At 40.5% G+C, this 19,305-nt stretch overlaps 1 protein-coding gene across 1 annotated transcript in view; it reads right to left on the minus strand.

Moving 5' to 3' along the window:
* Positions 1–19,305, minus strand: part of shoc2 (SHOC2 leucine rich repeat scaffold protein) — a 113,692-nt gene that overhangs the window by 58,512 nt on the left and 35,875 nt on the right. The window contains exon 2 of the mRNA XM_080205860.1: positions 8,907–9,864. Coding sequence (XP_080061986.1) covers positions 8,907–9,606 — 700 coding nt within the window. The 5' untranslated portion in view covers positions 9,607–9,864. The remainder of the gene's footprint in view (positions 1–8,906; positions 9,865–19,305) is intronic.

Raw genomic sequence — 19,305 nt, forward strand, 5'->3', positions numbered from 1 at the left:
CTTGTAGCAAATGAGCCTAGTTCTCCATAAACACATGTATGATCACTTTGAATTTATTCCATTGTCAAGCCATAAATTTCTACAATTCATGGCAGCTGCGTTACTGTGGCCATTGTAAGATTGAGTGTTGAACTATAATGGAGTCGGAACATAGTGTGCAGTTTTGAGCTCATACCACAGGAAGGATGTTGAGGCAATACAAACAGAAAAAAAATCCATCCTGGGATTTCTAATTCAAGGTGATCATAGTAGAGCAGGTACATTAGATTCCATCAACTTGCTAGCCGAGGCATTTTAAACTCAAAAATCTAATTATTTGAATTCATTTTCTCTAAAATCAGAATTTAGCCAACGTTTGAATTTGGAAGTTTAATGTTTTTCTACATTAAGGTCACCATCCCCTCCATCATTCCTGCTGCCAATGTGACTATCAAATTATCAAGCACAAGTGGCACAAGTCACCTTACCCAATGTTCTTTCCTCCCATTCCAATTAAGATTAGGATCCTGACATTAACGTACATCGCACCATCTAAAGTAATAGATGAAAACACTGAGGTTCTGTCCTCTAATCCTACTCCACAATTTTATTTTCCAGATGACACACTGATGTTGCATATTTTCAGGCAGAATATAATTCAGATTACTATTTTAAAATGTAACAAAGCCTAAGTAATTATGTGGATCTTAATTATACAATTTTGAACCTTTCCTTCTGTGAGAGAGAAGGCAGAAACACTGCAGATTCATAGAGTCTTCATTTTCAGTCAATCACTTAATGCACTAAATCTTCCAGTCAGCAGCCATTTATTAATCCTAAACAGATGGAGTATGAGCATTAGGTGGGATTTGGTTTATTTCATGCAAAAGACCATTAAGTATCCCAGCTGTTTCTGTACAGAGCAAAAGCCATCAGAATTTTAAAATTTAAATTCCAAATGTAATAGCTTGCCCCTGACTTAGCTTGCCTATTAAAATCAATGGATTCAGCTCATAGTCAGTAGACTTGGCTTAAACTACTACTGCAGTCATCAAACCGTTAACCAGTTTGTTTGACAAGTTCCTCTACTAGGTGGTGTCAGCTAACAATCTGTTTCAGTTGTTACAGATAGCATAAAGTGTGAACTTGCCAACACCCATCTGTAGCTGTGCTCCCTCTAACACGCATAATAACAAAAAAAGCAATGTACAAGTAAATAAACCAAATTTAACAGAGGAAATGAGACATAATTCAGCCTTACAATTAACAAGCTCCATTTAAAAGTGCACAGGTCTCTAAACAACTGCATCAATGCAAATATTCCTGCAAAGTGACTGGAGTCACAGCAGAAAATGAAATGAAGTATTCGATGAAAACCTGATCTTTACATAGGTTCATATTTCGCTATGCTCTACATCAAACGTACTACATAACCACAACACTGCTAAGTGAACCATAATAGTCAAGTCTTGGATGTGATGTCACAGTAAATTAGGTACAACATCCACTCTGCTGTACCAAGTGTAAATATTCTTCCCATTTCTGCGGGCAAAGAATTCAGTTATTCATTACTAAGTTTAGCGTCCTTCAAGGGATCTCCTCCTACCCAAACAAGTAATTTAGTAATAAATTAAAAAGTTGCAATCAATAAGAGGATTAAATAACTGATGCACTGCAAACTTGCCAACTATGCTTTAACATTTATCAAGAGACTATTGTATTACTTGTGGCCAAGGATAAGCTATGTGTACATATACGTGATACAGTACAAGCAGAGACCCAAAGTCAAGAACCTTCCATGCTATATGAAGTGGTCACACAAAGTAAATCTTGACAGAAAAATTACATACCCAAATTGGTAATTCATTAGAAAATAAAACATACCAAACTGGTTTGCTTTCTTTTTAAGCAAACACTCCTACTTGCAATTTACAAGATTAGACACTAGGAGAAATTGAAATGCATTTTACAGATAAAAATGATGACTATTGGAAGAGGACCAAGCCATTCAGTTCCACAAGGCTATTTAGCCATTCTATCGGACTGTTTTTAAATCCACCTCAACTCCATTCATCTAACTTTGCTCCACTTTCTTAATATCCTTAATCAAGTCTGAATGGCCTCCTTCTGCACCGTAGGAATTCTTTAATTCTAAACTAAAATTAATCACAGTCCTGAAAATTTCAGTTTATAGAACCTTAGTTAGGTTGCATTGGAATATAGTGTTCAATTCTGGTCACCACACTACCAGAAGGATATGGAGGCTTTGGAGACAGTAAAGAAATGATTTACCAGGATGTTGCCTGGTATAGAGGCATTAGCTATGAGGAGAGGTTGGAGAAACTTGGTTTGTTCTTGCTGGAACGACGGAGGTTGAGGGACAACCTGACAAAAGTCTGTGAGATTATGAGGACCACGGACAGCGTGGATAGTCAGAAGCTTTTTCCCAGGGTGGAAGAGTTAATTACTAGAGGGCATAGGTTTAAGGTGCGAGGGGCAAGGTTTAAAGGAGACATACAAAGCAAGCTTTTTTTTTTTACACGGAGGGTGGCGAGTGCCTGGAACTCACTGTTAGGGGAGGCAGTGGAAGCAGATATTTAAAGGGCCTCTTAACAAATACATGAATAGGATGGGAATAAAGGGTCCCCAGAAGGGTAGGGGGCTTTAGTTCAGTTGGGCAGCATGGTCAGTGCAGGATTGGAGGGTTGAAGGGCCTGCTCCTGCGCTGTAATTTCTTTTTTCTTTGTTGTCCTAGCATCAAACATTGGAGTTGAGTGGAAGGGAGGAGAGATCCAGATTTCTAATATGCTTTGTGGAAAATGCTTCCTAATTTCATTCCTAAATTGTACTGGATTCATTTTCTGATTTACTCAACTGCATTTCATTATCACAAACAAAACTTTATTAGATCACTTTTAATCTTCTAAATAAAGACAACACAAACCAGGTTTATGCAACCTGTGCTCAAGAGGTAACCTTTTAGCCCCAAAATCACTAGTGCAAAATCATTCATATTGCACAAAAAGACAAACCAAAATATTTTTAATAATTTAGAGATCAAAATTATACTTTAAATGGATCAAGGCGCTTATATCTGAACTTGGGCCAAAGGCCTCCTGCAACTATTGATTATTCATATATAGAAACATATAGAAAATAGAAGCAAGAGTATACAATTCAGCCCTTCAAACCTGCTCTGCCATTTATTATCACGGCTGATCATTAAATTCAATGCCTTGATGCCACCTTCCCTCCCATATCGCTTCATCCCTTCAATCCCAAGAGTTAGATCTAATTCCTTATTGATATCACACAACATTTTGACCTCAAATACTTTGTGGTAGTGAGTTGCACAGATTCACCAATGGGTAAAGAAATTTCTCCTTAGTCCTAAAAGGTTTACCCCTTCTCCTTAGACAATAACCTCTAGTTCTGGATTCCCCCATCAGAAACATTCTTTCTGAATCTGCCTTGTCTAATCCTGTTAGAATTTTATAAATTTCTATAAGATCCCCTCTCACTATTCTAAACTCCAATGAATAAAATCCTAACTGTCTTGCCATCCCAGTCTGTCCACGAGTGTTGCCACTCCAGGAATCAACCTGGTAAACCATCACTGTACCCCCTCTATAGCAACAGCATCCTTCCTCAGGAAAGGAAACCAAAACTGCACACAATATTCCAGGTGGAATATTGCAGTAAGACATCCCTACTTCTATACTCCAATCCCCTGTACCTCTACGCTTACTTTCAGCGACCGATGCACGAAGACACGAAGGTCTTGCTGAGTATCAATTTCTCTGAATTCAAACCCATTCAAATAATAACCTGCCCTCCTATTTTTGCAACCAAAGTAAATAACCTCACATTTAACCACAATGTACGGCATCTGCAATGCTTATGCCCACTCAGCCTGTCCAAATCATGCTGAGGCATCTCTGCATCCTCCTCACAGCTCATCCTCCCACCCAACTTTGTATTATCTGCAAATTTGGAGATAATACGTTTAGTTCCCTCGTGCAAATTATTAATATATAATGTGAATAGTTGTGGTCCAAGCACAGATCCTGTGATACCCAATTAAGTCTCTACTTGCTAAATCAAAAAAAGACGCATTTGTTCAAACTCTTTGCTGCATGCCTGCTAACACGCTTTCTATCCATCTCAACAAACTACCCACAATCTCAAACACTTTAATTTTACATAGTAGTCTGCTGTGAGAGATCTTCTCGAAAGCCACCCGAAAGGTCTAAAAAAAATCACATCCACTCTGCCAGTTACATCCTCAAAGAATTCCAGTAGATTTGTCAAGCATGACTTCGCTTTCATAAATCCATGCTAACTTCGTCTGTTTCCAAATAAGAACATAAGAAATAGGAGCAGGAGTAGGCCATCTAGCCCTTCGGGCCTGCCCCACCATTCAAGAAGATCATGGCTGATCTGTCGTGTCTCAGTTCCACATTCCCACCCTCTCCCCATAACTCTTAATCCCCTTGCCTATCAAAAAGCTATCAACCCGCATCTTAAATATATTTAGTGAGGCAGCCTCCACCACTTCAACGGGCAGAGAATTCTAGAGATTCACCACCCTTTGAGTGAAGAAGTTCCTCCTCAACTCTGTTCTCAACCGCCCCCCCCTTTATCTGGAGGCTGTGCCCTCTAGTCCTACTGTCCTTTGAGCGGGAAGAGCCTCTCCACCTCTATCCTATCCATCCCATTCATCATCTTATACGTCTCAATGAGATCTCCCCTCATTCTTCTAAACTCTAACGAGTACAAGCCTAGTTTATTCAGCCTCTCCTCATAGTTCAACCCCCTCAACTCCGGTATCAGCCTAGTAAACCTCCTCTGCACTCCAAGGCCAAAATATCCTTGCGTAAGTGCGGCGACCAAAACTGCACACAGTACTCCAGCTGCGGCCTCACTAGTGCCCTGTACAGTTGCAGCAAGACCTCCCTACTTTTATATTCAATCCTCCTCGCTATGAAGACCAGCATCCCATTCGCCTTCCTGACCACCTGCTGCACCTGCAGGCTGGGTTTTTGCGACTCATGCACAAGGGCCCTGAGGTCCCTCTGCACCGTCACATGCTGCAGTTTTTCGCCAAGTAAGTAATAGTCCTTCCTACCATTATTCCTACACATGCTATACACATACCGGTAAAGCTTTTGAGCACGTACAAAAAATCAAAATTGAATGCTGATATTTATCTAAAGGGGGTTTGAATGCAAAATAGTGAAGTTCAGTTGCACACAACCTATATCAGACCTCACCTGGAGTTCAAAACTGCAATCGGTGTTGGGCTGCAAACTGCTGGAAAGAGGTATTGGTTTTGGAAGGAGTTCAATGGAGCTTCAAAGATAGGAACATGGAAACTGTCATTTCAATTTGTCTCCAACAGCAGTCAATAAATAATATTTAAATGGAAAATTTCTGAACTAGCATTAAGACTGTAAAAACTAAACTTGAAGCCAGAGATGAATCACAATGCTCATATCAAACACACCTCATGGGGGACAAATAACCAATTAAATAGACATCTTTAATGGCTGCACAACTTCCAATTCCTAACCGGAGTAAACGTGAATATTTTTATCAACAAGTTAAAGCCAAAGCTAGCAGATGTGCTGCAATTGTGCAAATTTGCTGATTTAACATTCAGCAGCTTATATCTTACATTATGTTAATCTGAATTGCTTTGATAAAATATTTGACAATACATATACATCACCCTCACTTCAGTAAATTCATTCTTAAGCAATTTATTAGTGAGAGATATGCTGCAATGACTATTCACCGTTAGTTGAGTGGGAGGGTGAACTGTGATGAGGATGCAGAGATCATTTAGAACGATCGACAGGTTGGGTGAATGGGCTAATCAATGGCAAATGCAGTATAATTTGGATAAGTGTGAAGTTATTCACTTTGGAAGCAAAAACAAGGCAGCAGATTACCACATGAATGGCTGTAAATTGGAAGAGGGAAGTGTGCAGTGGGACCTGGGTGTCCTCATGCACCAGCTGCTGAAGGTAAGCACGCAGGTGCAGTAAGCAATAAAGGCAGCAGATGACATATTGACCTTCACTGCGAGATGTGTTGCTACAACTATACAGGGCCTTGGTAAGACCACATCTAGAGTACAGTATTGTGTGCTGTTTTGGTCTCCTTTTCTGAGGAAGGATGTTCTCAATCTCAAGGGAGTGCAGCAAAGGTTTACCAGGCTGATTCCAGGGTTGGCAGCACTGATGTATGAGGACAGATTGACTAGGTTAGGATTGTTTCGCTGGGGTTAGACCACAAGACCTTAAAACACTGGAGCAGAATGAGGCACTTGGCCCATTGAGTCTGCTCCACCATTCAATCATGGCTGATATTTTTCTCATCTCCATTCTCCTGTCTTTTTCCCATAACCCCTGACCCCCTTATTAATCAAGAACGTATCTATCTGTCTTAAAGACACTCAATGGCCTGGCCCCCACAGCCTTCTGCGGCAAGAGTTCCACAGATTCACCACTCTTTGGCTGAAGAAATTCCTCCTCATCTCTGTTTTAAAGCATCGCCCCTTTACCTGAGGTTGTGCCCTCTGGTTCTAGGATTTTCCTACTAGTGGAAACATCCTCTCACGTCCACTCTATCCAGGCCTCACAGTATCCTGTAAGTTTCAATAAGATCCCCCCTCATCCTTCTAAACTCCAAGTACAGACCCAGAGTCATCAGCCATTTCTCATACGACAACTCTTCACTCCACGGATTATTCTTGTGAACCTCCTCTGGACCCTTTCCAAGGCCAGCACATCCTTCCTTAGATATGGGGCCCAAAACTGCTCACAACTGTCCAAATGCGTTGTGACCAGAGCCTTATAAATAGCCTCAGAAGTAGATCCCTGCTCTTGTATTCCAGCCCTCTTGACAATGAATGCTAACATTGCATTTGCCTTACTACCTGCTGGCTGAACTTGTATGTTAACATTTAAGAGAATCTCGAACAATGACTACCAAGTCCCTTTGTGTTTGATTTTCTCAGAATAGCCTATGCCTCTATTCCTCTTTTCAAAGTGCGTAACCTCTTACTTTTCTACATTGTATTCCATCTGCCACATCTTTGCCACTCTCTTAACCCATCCAAGTCCTTCTGCAGCAGCCGCCCCCCACCGCCGCTTCCGCAGTACTACCTGCCCCTCCACGTATCTTTGTATCATCCGCAAACTTGGCAAAAGTGCCTTCAGTTCCTTCCTCCAAATCGTTAATGTATATTGTAAAAAGTTGTGGTCCCAGCACTGACCCGAGGCACATCACTAGTCACTGGCTGCCATACTGAAAAATACCCCTTTATTTCCACTCTCTGCCTTCTGCCAGTCTGCCAATCCTCTACCTATACCGAAGAATTCAGACGAATGGGGAGGGGGCTCTCAGAGACTTATAAAATTCTAACATGTCTAGACAGGATAGATGCAAGGAGGATGTTCCCAACAGTGGGAGAGTCCAGAACCTGAAGATTCAGGGTAGACCATTTAGGATGGAGGTGAGGAGACATTTCTTCACCCGGAGTGGTGAGCCTGCAGAATTCATTATCACAGGAAGTAGTTGATAGTAAAACATTAATGTATTCGAGAGGCAGCTGGATATAGCACTTGGGGCAAATGGGATCAAGGGTTTTGTAGGAAATGCAGTTGGATGATCAGCTATGATCTTAACGAATGGCAGAGCAGGTTCGAAGGACCAAATGGCCTCCTCCTGCTCTAGCCTTCTATGTTTCTATGTTAAAAGACTCTATGCTTTAACTAATGGCAGTAGAATTAACGTATTGCCACCAATATTAAACACTTTACACAACATTATATCAATCTTACCATTTTAAATGTAGGCATGTTTTCCTCCTCATAAGAACCTTCAGCCATATCTGTTCATTCATAGTTCAAATGAATTACTGTAAGCCAACTGTAATATTTCATTACGAGTTGAAAGAAAGTGGCAAGATTTTTGGTGCAAGAACACAATGAAATAAGTGTCCTTCAAAAAAAATTTATATATTGAAGTATTTCCCCAAATTGTTGATCAGAATCTAGTGTCCTTTTCTCTCAAATCCAATATCTCTTCAGCAGTAAATATCTTAACTTGCTTTCCAGTGACTTATTGTTGGGCCTACACAATAGAGATATCACAACCTGGTTAATGATAAAACTGATGGATCACTAGAAAAGGGGCACTGTAGCATTCAGATGGAGGTCAACTATTACTAAATCTTTGTTCCCATTTACTAAAATCAACTTGAAGCTATAGTCTACAATTCCCAACATGAACTGTATAAATGAAGAATCTTGCGAATGTTAGTCATCTGAAATCCAGTCTTTGTTCTCAGTTTCAGGAGCTTAACTAATTTACAAAGTGACCACAAAGTAACCATGCAAAGATACACACAGAACTATGAAATCAAAGATAATTACTTAAAAAACAATACTAAATGTTTAGCAGAGTCTTGCAGGCAGTAATCCATTCGCAGTATTCAGGCGAGGAATGACTCGAGCTTCATTCTTGCAGTTAGGAATATCTGAATCCTCCTTATGATTGACTAGCAGCTTCCCAGCATTGTGTAGTCAAAGCATTATCAACGTGTAAAGTTTTGCATAATTTTCACTTCAGAACATCAAATGTCCATTGCGAGATTGCACGTATTAGCATGATAATCTCTCTGCATGTTAATGGAACATGAACAAAAATGACCTAACTTGCATTTAGTGTTGGAGCTAAGATTCCAATTTGTATAGCAAAGCAGTGCAAAATCAATACATATAAACAGATCAATAATTAATGAAATTCTCCAATCTACACCAGTCTGTTATACCACAATAACATTTTCAAATAAACCTGCAAAAGGAAAGAAGTCAAAATTGTTTTGGACATGCAGACAAGACAAAGAAGACACATACCTATTTCAGCAGGGAGCTGCTTAATTTTGTTCTCACGGATACTCAGCATTGTAAGTTTGGATAGATTTTTGATGTCCTTCTCCACAGTAGTTATACGGTTGAACCGCAAATAGAGTGTGGTGAGGGAAACCAGCTTGTATACTACTGTAGGTATTTCTCGAAGTTTGTTATGCCGTAGATCAAGCATTCGCAATTTCTTCAAGTTATCGAGAGAGTCAGGCAAACTTGTAAGTGAATTCTCACTTAGTGCCAGGGTGACCAAGTTCACAAGGCAACCCAGTTCTACTGGCAAACACTGCAATTTGTTACTATACAAATAAAGCTCAGTTAATTGGGTCAATTCCTTGATTGACGTTGGAAGCATATGAATAGATCTCTTGGCCAAGTCCAAACGCATTGCATTCTCCTCACGACACTTGTTTAATTCTTTAACCACTTCAGCATTACTCGATTTTTTACGTCCCGGTGCTGGATTTGGCCGTTTTATTGTATTGTCCACTTGGAATTGCACGCCTGGTTGCACACCACTAGATTCTTTTTTCCCCTCTTTGGCATCTTTCCCTTTGGTCTTGGATTCTTTTTCTTTACCATCTTTCCCAAAGCTACCAGAAGCCTTTGTGTCCCTTTCCTTATCCTTTCCCAATGAAACTTTAGGGTCCTTTTCTTTGCAGTCTTTCTCTTTGCCTAATGTACTGCTCATTGTGGCTGCAAAGTAAATAGCCAACTCGGTATGGTTTTAAAAAAACACAATGGAGTAAATTCTGATCTTCAAAGATTAAATGGATTATATTTAAAATGTTCTAGGAAACCAAGTAAAACGGACCAAGTAGTCTGATATGGTACCAAGCTGCACATTTGTCATTAATGGGTATAACCTCCAGCTTTAATCTGGAAAACAGCTGCTGTCCACATGTTGAACATTAAGTCTCCCTTTTCAGGTGTGTCAACTGAAGCATTCCTGCAATAAAAACAGGTAAAACAAGATTATAATACGCATTAGGAACAGTATATCAAAAATTTATTAAAATTTATAATTTAAAAATTGAGATCATGTGTTACTGCTTTAATGACACGCAACATCTTAATTCACCACCTAAAATCACAGACCAGGACAGCACCTGTTGCCCACTCCTAATTGCACTTGAATTGAGTGGCCATTTCAGAGGATAGTTAAGAGCCAATCACATTGTGGAGGCCTGGAGTCATGTGTAGGCCAGACCAGGAAGGTAGATTTCCTTCTCTAAAGGACGTTAGTGAACTAGATGGGTTTTTACAACAACCAATGATAGTTTTGTAGCCACTACCACTGGAACAAGGTTTCAATGCCAGATATATTAACTAATTTAAATTCAACCAGCCACAATGGTGGGACTTGAATCCTAGCCTCTCAGAGCCTCTGGATTACCTGTCTAGTACATTACCAACATGCCATCTCCTCATATTTACAGAAATAACTACTGGCATTGTTTCTAGTGAATGGACAATGACGCCCCAGGGACAGGAAAAAGGAGAAAAATAAGAGTCAGTGAGAAAAAAAATTAGGTGAGAGGGGGAAAGCTACCAAGAGATTCTAGTGTACAGTGAGACTGTGATTGAGCACAAGATATATATCTTTAGAAAAATAAACAGGCAGTGAGGGCAAGTAGATAGGAACAGCTGATGTTTGAATGCCTAATATTCATTTGTGAACAAGAGCCAAGGAAGAGAAATATTTCTGCAATAAATAATACAGTGCAATTTGGCATTATGATACAAGTAGCCTATATGATTCACTGACTGCATGAATAAGACTATAAACAACAGCCAAACTATCAAATCCATCCACTCTCTTATTCAAAGTCTTTATTTCTCTCACTGTAGCATCTGAGCCATACTAGGTAAGCCAAGGCTCGCTTAAAAGGATCACCAAAAACAGGTCTAACCAACAGCACTCATACTTCTGACAGCACCACTGGTATTCCTGGTGTCTGAATGTACTCTGACTTCAAACTCTTTTGATAAAGTTCCCATGAAGGACACCCAGATTCCTTTGATCCCAAGCACTTTTGTGCCACTCAAGCCTCACGAAAACCAGTCAGCTCAAAGATTTAAATCTTGCCCAAGTACCTGGAAAGATTCTTCCCACATCCTTGTTGTACTGTTGGAAAACATAAGCCAATATTTTCCCATTTACTCCGCATCCAGATGTGCTCATAAACACATTTTAAAAATTGGTGCACAAGTCATATGGTCCCTCACCCTGCTCTGTCATTGACTATAATAGGTATTTTCAGCCTTTACTTTTCCATCCACTCCCTTATCCCTCAATTCCCCAATACCCCAAAACAAATCTATCCCACCCTTAAAAATATTTAATGATGGAGAATTCACAACTTTCTGCGGTAGAAAATTCCAAAGTTACACAATACCAAATGAGGACATTTTTCATCTCAGTCCTAAATGATCTCCCCCTTACCCTGGAGTGGTGCCAGTGTTTCCGCAGTCCAGGGAAAACAACCTCAGCGTCAACACCATTAAAATCCCACATGTTCCAATAAATCATCATGCATTCCTCTAAACCAGAGGTCTCCAAACTCCAACGGGGCCCGCCGCGGACCAGGTGTGGGCCGTAGGCCGTAGTTTGGAGACCCCTGCTCTAAACTCCAGAGACTATTGACACAATGCTGACAGCATAGTGGTTAGCACCCAGGGGCCTGGTTTGATTCTGGACTTGAGTCATTGTCTGTGTAGAATTTTCACATTCTCCCTGTGTCAGCGTGCGTTTCCTCCGGGTGCTCTGGCTTCCTCCCAGAGTTTGAAAGACATGTTGTCAGAGGCATTGGCCCAAATAGGTGCCAGAATGTGGCAACTAGGGGAATTTCACAGCAACTTCATTGCAGTGTTAATGTGAGCCTTATTTATGACTAATAAATAAATAAACTTTAGACAATCTACTCAAAGGATGACCCTCTCATCCCTACTACCAACCTAGTGCATCTTTGTTACACATCTCCAAACCAACTCCATTCCAACTTATCACATTTCTTGACATTAAAATCAATAAAATTATCAGTATGTCCCACCACCTCATGATTTTGAGTATACAGGGAGAACATAAGAAATAGAAGCAGGAGTTGGCCATCTAGCCCCTCAGGCCTGCCCCGCCATTCAATAAGATCATGGCTGATCTGAAGTGGATCAGTTCCACTTTCCCGCTTTCTCCCCATAACCCTTAATTCCCGTCTACCAAAAACCTATCTACCCGTGACTTAAATATATTTAGCAAGGTAGCCTCCACCACTTCAACGGGCAGAAAATTCCAGAGATTCACCATCCTTCGAGTGAAGAAGTTCCTCCTCAACTCTGATCTAAACTGCTCCCCCCGCCCCCCATCTTGAGGCTGTGCCCTCTAGTCCTGCTATCCTTTCTAAGCAGGAAGAATCTCTCTACCTCTACCCTATCCATCCCTTTCATTATCTTATACGTCTCTATAAGATCCCCCCTCATCCTTCAAAACTCCGAGTACAGACCCAGTCTATTTAGTCTCTCTTCATAGTCCAGCCCCCTCATCTCCGGTATCAGCCTAGTGAACCTCCTCTGCACTCCCTCCAAGGCCAATATATCCTTCCGCAAGTGCCGTGACCAAAACTGCAGACACTACTCCAGCTGCGGCCGCACCAGTACCCTGTACAGTTGCAGCAAGACCTCCCTACTTTTATATTCTATGCCCCTCGCTATAAAGGCCAGCATTCCATTCGCCTTCTTGATCACCTGCTGCACCTGCAGACTGGGCTTTTGTGACTCATGCACAAGGACCCCCAGGTCCCTCTGCACTGTAGCATGCTGCAGCTTTTCGCCTTTTAAATAATAATCCCTCCTACTATTATTTCTGCCAAAGTGGATAACCCTGCACTTGCTAACATTATACTCCATCTACCAGGTCCTCACCCACTCGCTCAGCCTATCCAGACCTCTCTGCAGACTTTCCACACCCTCCATGCAATTTGCTTTTCCGCTCATCTTCTTGTCATCAGTAAATTTCATCACCCTACACTCAGCCCCCTCCTCCAGGTCACCTATATAAATGGTAAATAGTTGAGGCCCCAACACCGATCCCTGCGGCACTCCACTAGTCACCAACCGCCAACCAGAATAGCACCTATTGATACCAATGGGTATCCTTTTACTTTTAGGGGGGAGAAATTGTCCCCCCTCATAAAAGGATCAATAATGAAAGGGCACGGATGTAAGGTGATTTGCAAAAACAAATGCAAATGCTATGTGAGAAAAGGGCATTTTCACACAAGTGGTTCAGGTCTGGAATGCGCTGCCTGGGATGAAAGGAGGTTCAACTGAGGTATTCAAGAGGACATTCGATAATTACTTAAATACAAGCAATATGCAGAAATACAGGGAAAAGGCAAGGGAATAACACCAAGCCATTAATGCTCATTTGAAACACAATATGCCTAATAGTCTCCTTCTGCACCAGAACAATTGAGATTCCTTTGAATTTTCCTCTCATTTCTTCTAAATGCAAATCATTTTACGTTTTGTCCTGCCCGCACCTTTACTGAAAGTGACAATTCATTTTCCCTACCTGAACTTACTCTTTCCAAAATTGTGAAACTACATCACTAACCTTGAAATTATATGATACTGCAAACAGAAATCATTGTATTCAACTATCATGTTCCAAGCAGTTGCTAAAATACCCTGTATGGTTTGTCCATATGCATCATTATTTTGAACCAAGTCAACATCCAGGCTGTGCTTTATAAATTGCATGCAAAAGTGAAAAGCAGCAAAAAATAATTAACTAATCCTACCGTGAATAGAAACATTACAACTCATTGTTTCCTTTCTGCTATTATTGTCACACTCTTAAAACATAAACATGGCATTATACATCACAAATTCCCAAATTAACATAAGAAATAGGAGTAGGCCATCTAGCCCTTCAAGCCTGCCCCGCCATTCAACAAGATCATGGCAGTCCTTAAGTGGACCAGTTCAATTTTCCCGCTTTCTCCCCATAACCCTTAATTCCCTTATCTATCAGAAACTTGGAAACTTGTCTATCAGAAAATTACATAGTCACTTTTTCTTTTCAACCCTGCCCACACCCTGCACTAAGAATTTTGCCCCTTCGGCTTCGAATCATCAGATTAATATAAGAAATCCAAGGATCTAAAAAGCTTCATGCTCTGCACTACTTTCTTTTCCAAAGTTTACATATCACAAGTCATACGTGCAGCTTTATAACACAAAAGTCTGACACTTTCTCAGTGAAAAGCCTTCACATTTTGTTTGGAGGGCACCTGAACAACAAATTATTTTTCCAAATACTATATGTTCTGTATAGTCATGGTCAACCGTGACTGCTACATATATGGAGTTTTTATGCCATCTGCTTTTTTACAAATCTTCAAATCATCTTGACAAACACAAATGGGCGTAGCCAAAGCCATCGATTTGGTCATAACATTTCCTTGTTAATCGAATCACGATAAAGGAATGGTTTTGTATACACAATTCAATTATTTCACAGAAGTGGCAATGGAGCAGGTGAAAAGGACATTTAAAAGCTAGGAAGTGTAGCACTGTACAGCAAAGGTGAGCTCTATTCAATTCTATAAACCTGCATTGAAAAAGCAGTCTGAATACTTCTGCTCCCAACCTTAACTTTCTTCTCATTCAAATACTTAACCACTTCCTTTTTAAAAGCCATCATAAATTCTACTTCCATCACTGAAATTTCTGGCTGACCACACCACCTCCTAATAATTCTCTACAGATAACAGTTTCTTCTCCCAATCTCTCCTTTCAGGCTAGTTTAATAGCCTTATATTCACGTACTTTAGTTATGGATTCAAACTGTAAAAATATCTCAAGTTTATAAAAGCCTCTTAACTTTGAAAACATCAGGTCTATCCAGGCTTTCGATTGTATCTCTACATATGACAATGAAAAGTATTGCTTCTCGTCAACTGCTCAGGCAAAACGTATCGTTCGTAGAGTACATGGGGGAAGGATAGAGTGAAGAATATAATGCTGCAGTTACCGATAAGGTGAGAAAGAACAGCTTAATATATGATAAGTCCATTCAAAAGTCTGATGGCAGCAGGGAAGAAACTGTTCTTGAGTTAGTCACTATGTGTTTTCGAACTTTTGTCTTTTTTTCCCCAACAGAGACTACAGAAGAGAGAATGTCCAGGGTACACAGGGGCCTTGATTACGCTGGCTGCTTTTCCGAAGCAGCAGGAAGTGTAGATGCAGTCAATGCATGGGAGGCTGGTTTGAGAGATGGCCTGGGCTGCATTCACAACTTTTTGTAGTTTTTTGTAGTCTTGGTCAGAACAGGAGCCATACCAAGCTATGACGCACCCAGAAAGGATCCTTTTTATGACGCAGCTGTAAATAAATTGGTGAGTGTCATAGGGACATGCTGAACTTCCTTAGCCTAAGTAGAGACATTGATGGACTTTAACTATAGCATAAGTAAGGAGGGACCAGAATAAATTGTTGGTGATCTGAAGGTCCCGACTATCTCCACTACTTCATCTTCGATGCAGGCAGGGGCATGTCTCCACTACGTTTCCTGAAGTTGATGCTATCTCCTTTGTTTTACTGACATGAGGGAAAGATGGTCATTGCACCATTTCACCAGACTCACTATCTCCTTCCTGTACTCCATTTCATGATTGCTTGAGATCCAACCCACATTTAGTCACATTGTCATAAGTGCATAAGGAGTTTAGAGTGGGGCTGATGACACAACCTTGGAGGGCACCGTTGTTGAGGATAATCATAGAGGTGGTGTTATTATCAGCCTTACAGATTAAGAAGTCAAGAGTCAGATCACAGAGGGAGGAGCCAAGCCCTTTGCTGTTTTAATGAAAACAGCAGCCAATTTCACCAGTCTCTCCTCAGAACTCAAACCTCACTTCCCTTATTCTGCAATTGAGAAAGGCAAAAGTCACAAGGTGGATTAACTTCCCAGGGGCCTCTAGGAGATCAAGAGGAAGCTTCTTGGTTTGATAAAACAAGCTGCTTTTTAAACTTACAACTTTGACTTCAAATCAGACCTCCAAAGCAACCTTAAGATGACTGATATTTACCAGCTGCAATCTGCTAAGGGCATAAAAAGATACTTGCACAAAAGTGTCTCTTTCTCAGGCATAACTTAAACAAGACAAGCTCATCTATTATTTCAATTACTTGCCCACAGATGCTCTCACTCCATTGTAAACTGCTTTCTGCTGACAGAAGTGTAAAACCATAAATAAATCTACTGATTTTTGAATATTTCACTGGCCAGCTGATTCTTACTATGTATCTAACAAAGACTAAAGAACTTTGAAATTTTATCTTATGATCAAAGTCAATATTTTTATAAATGGACACTGTAGACACAAATTTACACAAAGATAAAATAGGAGAAAGTGATGGAACAATTGAACTTTCTATTCCATGAATCAGTGATGAGCAACCTAGGAGGCTAGGGACTGGATCACGAGTGGCTCTCCTTCATCTCAGTGGCCTGGATGGGATTGCTGTCAGGGCAGAATCAATGGGCCGAATGTCCTCCTTCTGCACTGTAGGGATTCTGCTCTATTCTCAGTCAATATTGTGTACAATCAGCATGCACCTCACTTCACTTGCTTTTGTTGTGTGTGTATCACTTCAGTAATACCAGAAGGATAAAAATTAAATGGATGGAAATCAGCAGAATGTGATAACTCTGCACACGGGCAACCATCAACAAAATGTCTTGCGTGCCACACTCTAAACTCAGATGGGCTGCACGCGGTCCACGGCTACAGGTTGCCCACCACTGCCACAAACTGTTATAACTTAATGTCTTCCTAAAAAATTGGTTTGTAATAATTGCAGACATGTTGTAATGCAAATATCTCCTTCTTCGTAGAATTCAACCTATGATTTGCACAAAACCAAGTACTTATCCATTTGTGTGAAAAGGATTTTTCTCATATTTGCTTCTAATATAGAGAACTGTGATAAGTTGGAATCGAGCTTTCAGTGGTGTATATATATCTGGATTGGAGATGGTTTCACAAAGGTGCACTAGATTCACCTCATTTCTTGCATTGAGCTCCATCTACCACTTATCTGCCCAGTTTCCAATATACCCATTTCTTTTAGAAATTCAAGACAATCCTCATCATAATTGACAATGCTGCCAATCTTCGCTTCATCCACAAATTTTGAAATCATGCCCTGCACACAAGAGTCTAGGTCATTAACGCATATCAGGAACAGTAAGGATCTCACTGACTTAAGAGGAATTCCACTACAAACTTCCTTCCAATCTGAAAAATTATTCTTCACTGTGCTTCCTGTTCTTCACTAATTTCCTATCCAAGTGTCTACTTTCCCTTTTATTCCATGAGCAAGAATTGTGCTCAAGTCCGTTGGGCGGCACTGATGCTTTTTGACAATCTGCATACATCATACCAACAGTATTTCCCTTCTCAACCTTCTCTGTTACCTCAAAAGAAACTCCAATGAGTTAACTAAACATTATTTTCCCTTAATGAATTCATGCTAGCTTTCTTTAATTATCCTGCACTGATTTTATCCTGAACTACAGTTTCCAGAAGTTTCCCTATCACTGAAGTCAGATTGACTGGTCTGTAGGTGTCGGCATAATCCTTACACCTTGCTGGGGGGGGGGGGGGGGGGGGGGGGGATAGAAATCCTAATAGTTGCATGAAGATATTAAATCGTTGGACATTTAAGACACTGACAGAACTATCAGCATCAAGATGAATGATTTTAAAATCAGACTTAAGCTAACAAGCGAGCAGTCCACACATATGAAACGCAGTAAGAAAGTAAAACAAGTAATGATGATTTAAAAACATATACTGATATTTTGGAATGTATTAAATTACTTCAAAAATGTATTTTATAAAGACGATTATTCACTTTAGCCAAAGGCAGATTGTTGCAAGGTATGATGGTAAGGGCATTCAGCTAGAATCACATTCTAAGAGAATAATGAAACTTTGGAAATATGCAAGTTTTATCAGCGAAGTTTCTAATGGTGGAACACTCAGAATAACTTTACGAATAGGCTTATTTACTGTCCAGGTAAGATGGCTGCATCTCCGGACGTGGCACCATGTGTTAGTCTGACTTGACAATGATCTGGAGAAAAATTTGTGGGAATGTTAACTATGAACTTAGTGGCCAGGTACCTGGTTATTCAGGCATACAGGATGTTGAGTAAGCCAACATGGTAAGATACGTCCGTATTTTATAGACAAGTAAAATACCATTATGCCAGAAGGTAAGGTGCAATTGGCTGGAGTATATTATTGTTGATTTACGTATATTGGTGACTGATTCAAAACTAATGAACAGCGGATGTATCTGATAGTGGTTAATTGATTTATCTTGAATTGTACGTGTCAGGACATCTTGGAGCTGTTTGGCTGCTCTACGCTCGGAGAGGGGCCTTGGATTCGTTGATAATTTTTCCCTACGACCATTAGTCAAAAAGTTGTGTCTTTAACTAAGACACTGGCTTTCACGAGTCTTGTACTGTCTGAAGTTTGAGATACCGGACTACCTCGCAAACCACACAACATGCCCTTTTTGAACGCAGGTACAAAATCTGCAATTCTCCGGTTCTCTGGTACCATCCCATGCTTAAGGAAGACTGGAAGATGATCACCAGCGCCTCTGCAATTTCCACACTCACCTCCCTCAGTATCCTTAGATGCATCTCATCCAGTCTTGGTACCTGACCAATTTTAAGTAAATAGCCTAACACCACCTCTTTTTCAATTGTAAATTCTGAGTGTACCAGTTACCTCCTCTCACCAAGCGACATTCTCGTCTTTGTAAAGGCAGGCGCCAAATATTCATTTAATACCTCCAATATTTCACCTACTTTCACATACAAGTCTCCTTTCTCATCCCTAATCAGTCCTACTCTTTCTTTTACTGCCCTTTTCTTATTTACATGATAACTGGGTAAAAACGGCAACGTCTTTATAGCCATTATGCAACCTGCCTCATAGTTCAATTCCAGCCTTGGGTGACTGTGTGAAGTTTACACATCCTCCATACGTCCACGTGGATTTCTTCCCTGGGCTCCAGTATCCTCCCACACTCCAAATATGTGGGTTAGGTGGATTGACCATGCTAAATTGCCCCTTAGTATCAGGGAGATTAGCAAGGTAAATATATGTGGTTATGGGGATGGGGCCTGTATTATATTGTTGTTGGTACAGGCTTGGTGGGCCAAATGGCTTCCTACTTGTAGGGGCTCTATGCTCTCAGGTGATCTGTAGCTGGTGCATTAACATTTAGTTTCCAAGCAGTGCAGCTATTGGTTTAAATAATCAAATTGCACCAAGGTCAAATCTGTTTACAGTACGAAATCATG

Source organism: Carcharhinus amblyrhynchos, chromosome 17, assembly GCF_965287045.1.
Source record: "Carcharhinus amblyrhynchos chromosome 17, sCarAmb.v2.hapA, whole genome shotgun sequence".
NCBI classification, from domain to species: domain Eukaryota; kingdom Metazoa; phylum Chordata; class Chondrichthyes; order Carcharhiniformes; family Carcharhinidae; genus Carcharhinus; species Carcharhinus amblyrhynchos.